At 51.7% G+C, this 10,708-nt stretch overlaps 1 protein-coding gene across 1 annotated transcript in view; it reads left to right on the forward strand.

The window, feature by feature from the left end:
- The window catches only part of ARRDC1 (arrestin domain containing 1), a 15,639-nt gene extending 5,909 nt beyond the window's left edge, over positions 1–9,730 (forward strand). The window contains exon 6 of the mRNA XM_015572353.1: positions 9,524–9,730. Within this exon, the coding sequence (XP_015427839.1) occupies positions 9,524–9,730 (207 nt within the window). The remainder of the gene's footprint in view (positions 1–9,523) is intronic.
- The last annotated feature ends 978 nt before the right edge of the window (positions 9,731–10,708 follow it).

The following is a 10,708-nucleotide window of genomic DNA, read 5'->3' on the forward strand; positions in this document are numbered from 1 at the left end:
CCTGCGAGCCCGGGGAGCGCCCCGTCGGCGCTGTCCTGCTCAACAGGTGAGGGAACGGACTGGGAAGACGTAGGACTAGCACGGTCCAGTGCCTGGCACGTAGTGCCCGGGACGTCTCTGGTTCCAGGCAGCCCGGGCCGGAGCACTGGGCCGAGCCGAGGAGCTGAGCTGTGGGCACTGGACTACCGGTGCCAGCGCCGCCGCAGCGCCCGCCCTGCAAGGGCGCCCTCGTTGAAGCCTGGTGGGTGCTGTCTGCCATCGGCGCCCCAGGAAGCAGACCCAGCGAGGCCCAGGGCTCCGAGTGGCAGAGGAGATGGGTGCAGGTGGCCCCGTCAGAGCCCCGCTCCCTCAAAGTGTTCACTCTGTCCTGGTTTCCCGCCGCGACTTCCTGACCCTAAAAAGAACTGAGTTCCTGGGCTGTCCCCACCTCCGCTTTGTGGGTTGGTAAGCGGGGCTCCTGCTCTCTCCGTCTCCTGTGCCCGGATCTCCCAGCCCCAGAGCCCAGGGGGGCGCACTCGCCTCCAGGCTTCTGACCCACCGAAGGGCACCTTTAAGCAGGAGGCCGCCCTGGCCAGTCCTATAACTTCCGGGCAGCCGGGCTGTCCTGTATCTTGAACCTTATTTTTTGTTCCTTAGAGTAATATGCGCACATGCAGGTCGTTTAAAAGCTCAGGTGGTGCTAAGAGATGTTTGCTAGAGGCCGCCCTGGGCCCAGCCTCTGGAAAGGCAGCGGCCCCTTGGCAGTCCAGCGTGTGCTCCGCGTGTAAGTCACCTGCTATGTTGTCCTGTATCGATCTCTTTCTACTTTTCCATCACCAACTTTAGGGGTTATCTTTTGGCTTCCGCTCATGGTAGAGGTGATTTCAGTTCTCTCCTACTGGCTTCCCTCAGTGAGTCACAATTTTGGTTAAATCCCCATCCAGAATCTTCATCCGTCTGTTCAGGTCATTGTGCCATGCTGAACGGGAGGCTAAACTACAGTTTTTTAAAAAATGTCTAGCCGAAACCGGTTTGGCTCAGTGGATAGAGCGTTGGCCTGCGGACTGAAAGGTCCCGGGTTCGATTCTGGTCAAGGGCATTTACCTTGGTTGCGGGCACATCCCCAGTGGGAGATGTGCAGGAGGCAGCTGATCGATGTTTCTCTCATCGATGTTTCCTAACTCTCTATCTCTCTCCCTTTCTGTCTGTAAAAATCAATAAAATATATTTTTAAAAAGTATATATTTCTTAATTGATTTCAGAGAGGAAGGGAGAGGGGGAGATATAGAAACATCAATGATGAAAGAGAATCATTGATCGGCTGCCACTTGCATGCCTCTACACTGGGGATTGAGCCTGCAGCTGATTGCCCTGTCTGGGAATCGAACCCATGACCTGTGACTCCTGGGTCACAGGTTGATGCTCAACCGCTGAGCCAGGCCAGCTGGGCTACCATTTTTTTTTATACATCCTTTTCTTCTGCCTTGGAGTCAATAATTGACTTATTTTTTCATTTCTCCAATTTCCTTTGAACCTCAGAATAATGTTCTCACACCTTTTCATTCTGTAAAACATTCTTACTTTATGTTTTTACCACTCAGCTCACCAGTGTTCCCGGCGCTCCTGGCCACGCTGCCCCAGTCAGGGTGCTGCCCTCCTGGGGGTTCTCCACGTTTACCACCAGGCTCCCCACCCGCCGCGGCCTGCTCCTCGTGCTGGAGCACAGCCCCAGGCCCTTCGCAGTCGTTTGTTGGGACTTGACTGTGTGAGAGAGTGTGTCCTACCCCACATTTACAGCACAGGGGGCTGAGCGTGGCGTGCCAGGGGGAAGTAGTGTTAAGTTTGAAGTGGCTCCAGTATCTTCTAGTTTTCATTGTTGTTGTCGCGAAATACAGTTTGATTCTTAATCCTTGTCGGGCGTTCTTCCCCTCCTCACTGAACTTCCAGGCCCCTGTGTCCTGATTGTTCCAGGCCCTGGGACTCGCCTCAGGGGTAGCCTTTCCATGTGCCCTGTTGTGTATCGAACGGCCCAGAAATCTGGAGATTGCTGCCCTTTCATTTATAGGAAGTTCCTGTAGAATGTATTTGAGGTGGGCTATAATCTACTATTTCCTCTCTGTTCTCCTTTTCTAATTCCTTGACTTGAGTGGTAGGCTTTTAGTACTCTAATTTTTAAAATGTCTTCTCCTTGTCATGCACTGATCTTTTTGTTCTACTTTTTTTAGGAGCATCTTTGATTACTTTCCAATTCTTTCTCACTGAATTTTTAACTTCTGCTTTCATGTTCTTTACTGTTCTCTGTTCTTGTTAAAATACCTCCTGTTCTTGTTTTATGTGTATATTATTCTTTGTTTCAATTTTAGTTATATTGCTTCAATTACAGGTAAAATAGAAATTATTTAAAAGCCCTGACCCGTGTGTCTCGGTTGGTTGGATGTAGTCCTGTGCACCACAAGGTGGCTGGTTTGATTCCTGGTCAGGGCACCTGCCCAGGTTGTGGGCTTGATCCCTCCTCTAGGGGGTGTGCAGGGGGCAGTTGATCAATGTTCCACTCTGCATCAGGGTTTCCCTCCCTCTCCCATCCCCTCTCTCTAAAAGCAATGAAAAGTTACTAAAAGTGTGTTTCTTGCAGTTTCTGTTTCCCTGCACGCTCTTTGATGTCGTATCTTTTGGACTCTTGCTTTCGTGCTGGAGACTTCAGTGTCTGGTGACCCCGTTTAAGAGTAAAGGGATACAGAGGGGAGGCTGTTGGGGGTCTTGTTTACTGTTGGAGGGTGAGGACTCATGTGTTTTTGGCTCCCCCCAGATGTCCTGTCTGCTGGCTTGGCTTCCTTGACGAAGGGTCCTTCACCTTTGTCTTGCCGTGTTGGTGTAAGTGGATGTTCTGAAAGGTGAAAGGCAGCAGGAGGCGGCCTGCCCGTGGCTCGGTGGGGAGCCTGTACCTAATGTTCCTGTTTCAGTGGAGGCGTTGACCCCTGACTTGCTTGGTGCCCACTGCCCCGGTGCGGTCCATTTCCGGCGGAGTTTGCAGAGCTGATGACCTCTGGTGTCCGGGGCTGCAGGGGAGGGGTGCTTGGCTGAGTGAAGGGGGCCCAGGGACCTACCTGAGAGTCCGGCCTTCCTCACGTGGGTTTTCACATCCACACCCCTTTTTAGCTGCAGGCATCGCCCCCACTTCTGAGTCTTGTGTGGGGTCCCTGCCCTGGGTCTTCCTGTTGATGTTAGTGTGGGGTTTCTCATGGCTCCTAGTGGAGTGTGCTTCTCTCTCTTTCCTCTTCTCTCTCTCGTTGACTTTTGATAAGAGAAGGGGGTGGAAGTCTGCTCTGCCATCCAGGAGTCAGAAGCAGTTACTGTGAGTCTGCGAGGTGAAGCTCAGCCACGCTGGGAGCACAGCCCCTGTGGGCAGGGCAGGGCTGGGCTGGGCTGGGCTGGGCTGCGCTGCCTGTCGGGGTCTCACTGTGCTCTGTGCTCTGGAGTCTTGCGGGTCAGCCAGGGCGGTGGGAGCATCTCAGCCCTGTGCCTGCCCACAGGGGCATCGTGGGCAGCGTGGCTGTTGGAGACCCCCCGTGGTCAGTGCCAGCGTGGGGGCGGAGACCTGGTTTCCTGCTCCTGCTTCTTGTCGTGTCACAGAACGGTGGTGTGTATCTGACCACAATTTATTGAGCTTGTCTTTGAACGTAATGCAGCTCACAAGAACCGTATTTTTGGCTTTTCCCGGCAGGAACTTGATGTTCTTTGTCGAGTGTCATTGTCCATTTGTCCCTGTGAGCTTGGCCTGTATTTTGGTCGGGGGCAGCAGTGCCAGGGCGGGGCTCCCAGAGCCGTGGTCCCGGCAGGTGTGATGCCGGACGCACCAGCTCCAGAACGCTCGCTTTTATCTGATGTCTGCTTTTCCGTTCGCTCAGGCAGGTCTCTTCAGAGGCTTTGGATTTTGAAAACAAAACGTTGACGTGGTTCTTTTAACTTGGAAGGTGGCATTTCCTTAGACGGTGTCTCCCGGGTGGGAAGTCACTTTCCCAATAACATCACTGTCGGGTATTTTATTTTGGAAAAGGTTTTGGACGCTTTCTGCATCTTTTTTTTTTTTTAATATATTTTTTTTGATTTTTTAATTGATTTCAGAGAGGAAGGGAGAGACAGATAGAAACGTCAATGATGAGAGAAAAATCATCGACCGGCTGCCTTCTGCACGCCCCCCACCAGGGATCGAGCCCACAACCTGGGCATGTGCCCTTGACTGGAATCAAACCCAGAACCCTTCAGTCTGCAGGCTGACGCTCTATCAAACCAGCTAGGGCTCTGCATCTGTCTTTTAATAGGTTTGTAGGTTCTTTTCAGAGTCTATTTGAAAGGCTCTTTCTAAGGGTCTGTGAGCACTTACAGAGCACTTCTGTTTATGAAGGGCTGTTCGAGGGATTGTGTAAGAGGGTACACATGCTTTTGAGATGGGTCCCCGATTTTACAAAATGTCATCGCATGATAGAGCAAATGTTACCGAGCAGGAAGTGAGGTGGCATCTGGGAAGAGGAAACAAGGAGGCCTGAGCTGGCCCTGACGGCTGCGGCTGGACATGAGCCGTGAGGACGTGTTAGTCCAGGTCTTGAAGGCGTGAGGCAGGAATTGGGGTGGTGAGAAATAGTATGTACATTTTAACTTTTTATTTATTTTAATCTTAATTTTTTTAGTCTGTACATTTTAAATAAAAGGTTCCGGATTTTAGCAAATGTAGAAAACTGAAACCTAGAAACGCGAGAATGCCAGCCATGTCGTGTCTCTTCTGATCCTCAGGGTGTGTGTGTTGGTACTGAGAGTCGGCTGTGATCAGTGAGGGTGCCATCTGCACTCTCCTCGCACGTTCCGCCCCGTCACACTGACCAGCCTGTGGTGTTTGTTGCGGGGACGTTCCAATTTCCTTGATTATGAACTGGGTGAGCCTGTACCCTTCGGTTCAGTTACTGGGTCAGAAAGGGCGAGTGGGATGAGGTGACGCTGGAGAGGCAAAGACAGGTCATATAGGGCCACGTCGCCATGGCAACAAGTGGCTAAACAGTCACTGAAGGGTTTTAGGTGTGGAACGATCTTTGTCAAAGGTGCTGGTGCTGTGTGGAGAGAGGCTTGAAGGAAGACCAGCATAGAGCAGGGGCCAGTGAGTGGGCTGGGCCCAGGGACAGGTGGGGTTGCAGAGAGGCCAGGGGGCGGAGTCAGGGTTTGTGTGTTTGGGTTTGATTTTTCAGTAGTAGATAAGATAATTTCTGAGCTACACTGTTAAAAACTCAGAGTATAGCCCTAACCGATGTGGCTCCATGGATAGAGCGTCGGCCTGCGGACTGAAGGGTCCCAGGTTCGATTCCGGTCAAGGGCATGTACCTTGGTTTTGGGTACATCCCCAGGGGGGGATGTGCAGGAGGCAGCTGATCGATGTTTCTAACTGTCTATCCCTCTCCCTTCCTCTCTGTAAAAAGTCAATAAAATATATTAAAAAAACACACAAAAAAGAAACCTCAGAGTATAAGAGTGTTATAGTGTGTACCATCTCCCTCCTTAGCCCCCCAGCCACTCACTTCTCTCAGCAGGCCAGCAGGGTTGAGATTATGGAGCCCCTGCAAGCAGTGCGTTTAGGTGTTTTAGACGATGTGGTTTGGAATTTTCAGATCTGCTCCGAAGCAGTTGTGGGGAGAGTGAGGGCCGTGCACCTGTCCCCTTGCACCCACAGGCCCCTGCTCGTGGCTGGTTCCCTCCCTCAGTTACTCAGACACACTTCATCTGTGACTAGTTCAGCTAATACTCATAGCCAGTCAGTAAGTATCCAGCCTATGTTCTGACTTTTATTTCATTTCAAATTAGGAACAAAGTGTAGTCTATTCATTGCCCTGGATAGATAGCTCTTAAAAAACTCGATGTATTGAATTCCGTGTATTTATCTTTTTCTTGCAATTAAGTTTTGAAGATAATGGTTCATTTGTCCCAAACTTTCCGATACCCTTAGTTTTGCTGATTGCATTCTCCCAGTGTGTTTAATATGCTCCTCTCTGCATTTCCCGTCCTTGAGGCTGGAGACGTGGAGCTGCTGCTTCCCGGGGAGGTAGCTACCAGCCTCCTGTGGCTGCGGAGCAGCTGAACTGTGTGTGGTTGGTGTGAGTTGAGATGTGTAAGGGCCACATACACAGCAGGTTTTGAAGACTTCATGGGAAAAAGGGAACGCAAAGTGTCACATTAATACTGTAAAATACTGTTTGCCTGCCATTTTGGATATATTGGGTTAGATGAAATATTATTAAAAGTAATTTGTGTTTCTAAAGTGTGGTTACTAGGAAATTTAAAATTACATACATGGCTCACATTGTGGCTTACATTGTGTTTTGGTTGGACAGCCTTGGGCTGGAGGCTCCATCAGATGTAAGTTTGTCTTTAAAAATTGTTTTAGCAAGAATATGTAGTTACTGGTACAGTGTTGAGTTTTTTAATCAGGCATAATAAGATTGTTTTGTGATGTTAATCATTTATATTATTGCTCAGAGCCAATAACTCATCAGGGGTTGCAAAATGGCAGTCTTTCTCCATTTATTAGCTGGAATACTTCTACAAGGAAAAACTGCTTTACCATCCTATATAATAAAAGCTTAATATGCAAATCGACCAAACGGCAGAATGACCAGGTGGAATGACCAGTCGCTATGACGTGCACTGACCACCAGGGGTCAGATGCTCAACACAGGAGCTACCCCTAGCCTCAGGCCCCAGGCCAGCCAAGGCGGGTACCAGCACCCCCCGCCCCCATCACCCGCGGATCGCCCCACAGGTGGAGGTGGCGTGGGGACGGGGCTGGCGAATCAGCGGTACGCACGGCCCTCTCCTCCCCCCGATTGCTCCTCCAGTTGCCCCACAGATCAGCCCTGATCTCTGGGACCCTACCCGTGCAGAATTTCATGCACCAGGCCTCTAGTAAAGTATTCCTGTGGGAAAGGAGATACGGATTCTGGGTACTGCAAGCACCTGACACCCAGGGCTGGTGGGCCTGTGTAGTGGGAAATGGCTCGCTAATCTGGTTAAGATCATTTCTGTCCTGGAGTTTAGGTCATCTCCTCCCTGATGCATCCCAAGGCTAGTGTTTAGGCTGAGGGCGTGTCCTGAACTCCTGGAGCGCTGGGGGAGACCAATGCCGCCATCACGTGGCAGGGAAGGGTGGTGCTCCACGCCCGCTCAGTGTGCCCTCTGCTCCTCATAGAAGCAGGGCAGATCTCGTCAAGCCCCTCTACAGGGTTCAGGAACAGCAAGGCCTTGAACCAAAGTATGGAGATTGCATTTGGGGGAAATGTTTTTACTGTATGACACAAATACTCTAGAAAAATGCACATGTTATGTGTATGTTTTCCTACATGTCTCCAGTCAAGCAGGGACATTACCAGGACCACGCAGTCCCCTGGGCCCTTCTGGTGTGTCCTGTACTTCCCCAGGGTCACTGCCTTCTCGGCTTCTGATGCCGTGGGCGGCTCTGCCCGGTGGTGAACTTGGTAAAAGGCTGCCATGCCCGGGGTCGGCCTTCCCGTCAGCGTCACATGGGTGAGGTTCGCCTGTGTGTGGCCCCTGGGAGTGCATTCCTTCTCCCTGCTGTGCACTCCCTGGAATAGCGCTTCTTCCTCCCCCTCTGTGCTCTGTCCTGGGCATTGGAGCTGTTTGCAGTTGGGGTGCTCGGGCAGAGGTGACGTGAACCTGCTGTGTGCCCTTTGGAAGACAGGCACCGCTGCTGTCGGGTGTATCCCGGGTGGGCGCTGATCACAGGGTGTGCGTGTGTGTGGAGTGGTTCGTGCCGCATCACAAGGGAAGGCGTGTCCGTGGCTGCACAGCCTTGCTGACATCTGGGGTCACCTGTCCTTTTCAGCCCTGCCGTCCTGGGAGGTGCGCCGTGTGTTTAATGTTGCCTTTCTCCGATGACTGATGACGTTAGGTGCCAGTGTGCTTTTTGGTTATTTTTGTTCAGTCACTTTTTGGATGTGCCTATTTATTTATTTATTTATTTATTGACCGGCGGGGGGGTGGGGGGTGGCGCATGCACAAAAGAGCAACATTGATTTGTTGTTCCTCATATTGATGCATCATTGGTTGATTCTTGTATGTGCCCTGACCAGGGATTGAACCTGCAACCTTGGCATATCAGGACGAGGCTGTGACTGAGCGATCTGGCCAGGGACTAGAGTAACTTTGTGTGTAGACCTGCCACACTGTTCCCACAGCAGATGTAGCGTCTTACACCCTACCGTGTTGTGTGAAGGCTCCAGGTTTCCCACACATCGCCAGCACTTGTCATTACCTACCTTTTTGATAGTAGCTGTGCCGTGGGTGTGAAGTGGTATCTCTGCAGGTTTGATTGGGAATTCCCTACTGACTAATGATGAGCATTTTTGTTTTTAGTATGCACTTGCTTTTTTGTTTGTTTTAAAATATTTTTATTGGTTTCAGAGAGGAAGGGAGGGGGAGAGAGAGATAGAAACATCAATGATAAAGAGAGAATCATGGATCAGCTGCCTCCTGCATGCCCCACATTGGGGATTGAGCCTGCAACCCAGGCATGTACCCTGACCAGGAATCAAGCCCTGACCACCTGGTTCATAGGTCAACGCTCAACCACTGAGCCACACTGGCCAGGCAGGACACCAATTTCGAACCCAGGCTGCTCCCGATATTCGGAGAAAACTTTAGAAGCTCTCTTTAGGGCCACGTACCTCTACCTTAAAAATAAGAATAAAAAAATAAAAATTGGGGTGGGTGTTGGACATTTTAGCAGTGGTTTTTGTGGGTAGATGCGCGGCAGCTGAGAGGAGCCACGCTGTGTACTGCCCCATCCCGTGCCCAGTGCTGTCAGGGGGACGGGTTCAGTTACCTTCCACACTCGAGTCTGACACGGTGGCCTGGTCATTGGTCCTGCAGGGATCCATTTATTCGCGTGGCTGGGACCAGGGAGTGTGGTCGTCATAACGGCTGTAGGTGTTTTCCATTGGCAAATGGGGTTTAGAGTCTGTGTGTATTAGAGTCGGGTGCTCGACGGGGGACTTAGGTGGCGTTTTCCCTTTAGTGCTGACGGCAGCCCCACCAACCAGGTCGGTGACTGTCCCCATTCTCCCTTCCATAGAAGAGGAAGAGGAGGGGATGTGTCTTGCCAGGCAGTCTGGAGTTTGGACCGCAGTGTGCACAGCCACCAAGTAGAACTTTAAGAGTCAGAGCAGTTCCGCTCCAGCTTGCTGCTGGCGCAGTCTCAGCTGCAAACCTGGAAGCTCCTGAGTGTACTCTGCCCGGCCAGTCTGGAGTGGGCGGCGCCCCTCGGCCGAGTCCTCTGGCTGCCTGCACCGCTCACCGGCGGCTTGTAGCCCCGCTGCTGCTTTTGCCTGCTTTCCGCCTCAGCTTTGGCTCTCCCTGCCGTGAACCGATCGTCCTGCGAAGCCGCGCTGTTACCTTGTCGTGGAGACACTGGCTAGACCTGGGTGGGCTGGCCCTTCCTACTTGGCGTTTTGGTTTCTGTTTCAGATCATTTACGCCGCTTTCAAACCAGGGCGTGAGTGGCAGCTACCTCCTCCAGCCCCGGTCCTTCTCCTTCACTCTTGAGGACCTGAGGCTGCAGGAAGCTGCCTGGGCCTCGCTCTCCAGGGACCCGCTCTGGCGGTGGACAGCTGTGTCCTTCCGGAAGCTGCGGACATGGCCCATGTGTCCATCTGTCCGCAGCTGGGCCTTGGGTTGCTGCACTGCTTGTCTCCTGTGAACGGTGCTGTGGCGTCAGCAAAGCTTTGTGTGGCCCTCGGCGTTAAGTCTCTGGCTGTGCGCCTGGCAGTGGGAGTGCTCGGTCAGGACAGCCCCGTGCAGAATTGTTCCCCCGGTGACTGCACCATGGGCATCGCCACCAGCAGGCCGTGTGCCCAGCTCCCCGCACCTTTGCAGCTCTCACGCTGGCTCTGGCTGCCGCAGCCTTCCTGAGTGTGAAGTGGTACCTCGTTGCGGTTTCCTTGTGTGTGATGATCAGCGAAGTCGAGCATCTTCCTGTGAGCTTGTTAGCCATTCGGACATTTTCTTTGTAGGGATTCAAGTCCTTCCTTCAGTTTGGTTCTGTTGCTGGTCATGAGAGCTCTTTCTCTGCAGGCACCTCGTTTCATTTCACTCTGCCTATTGTGTCCACGGTGTTGTGCGTCTTTTACAACCGAAGGCGGGACCCTCCCCCAGCAAAAAGGTTTGCCTCCTTCCTGGTGGAATTGCTTCACCCAGGGCATGCACCTTGTGGTGTACGGTTGCTTGTAGCGCTCCTTTATAACCCTTATTGTTTAGGGAGGAGCAGCACTGCTCACCTTGCATCCTGACCTCCATTCTTTTCTCTCTTTCTTGGTCAGTTTAGCCAAAGGTTTGTGATTATGTTGAAGCCTCAGAGAACTAACTTGATTTTGTTGCTACTCTATTGCTTTTTTCTTCTCTATTTCATTTATTTCCACTCTAATCTCTTTTTCTTTTCTATTTCTTATGCTTGCTTTGAGTTTAGTTGCCCCTTTTCTGGTTTCCTTTCTTTTCTTTTTTAAATATATTTTATTGATTTTTGACAGAGAGGAAGGGAGAGAGAGAGAGAGTTAGAAACATTGATGAGAGAGAAACATCGATCAGCTGCCTCCTGCACAACCCCCACTGGGGATGTGCCCGCAACCCAGGTACATGCCCTTGACCGGAATCGAACCTGGGACCCTTCAGTCCGCCAGCC

Source organism: Myotis davidii, unplaced genomic scaffold (assembly GCF_000327345.1).
Source record: "Myotis davidii unplaced genomic scaffold, ASM32734v1 scaffold609, whole genome shotgun sequence".
NCBI lineage: Eukaryota > Metazoa > Chordata > Mammalia > Chiroptera > Vespertilionidae > Myotis > Myotis davidii.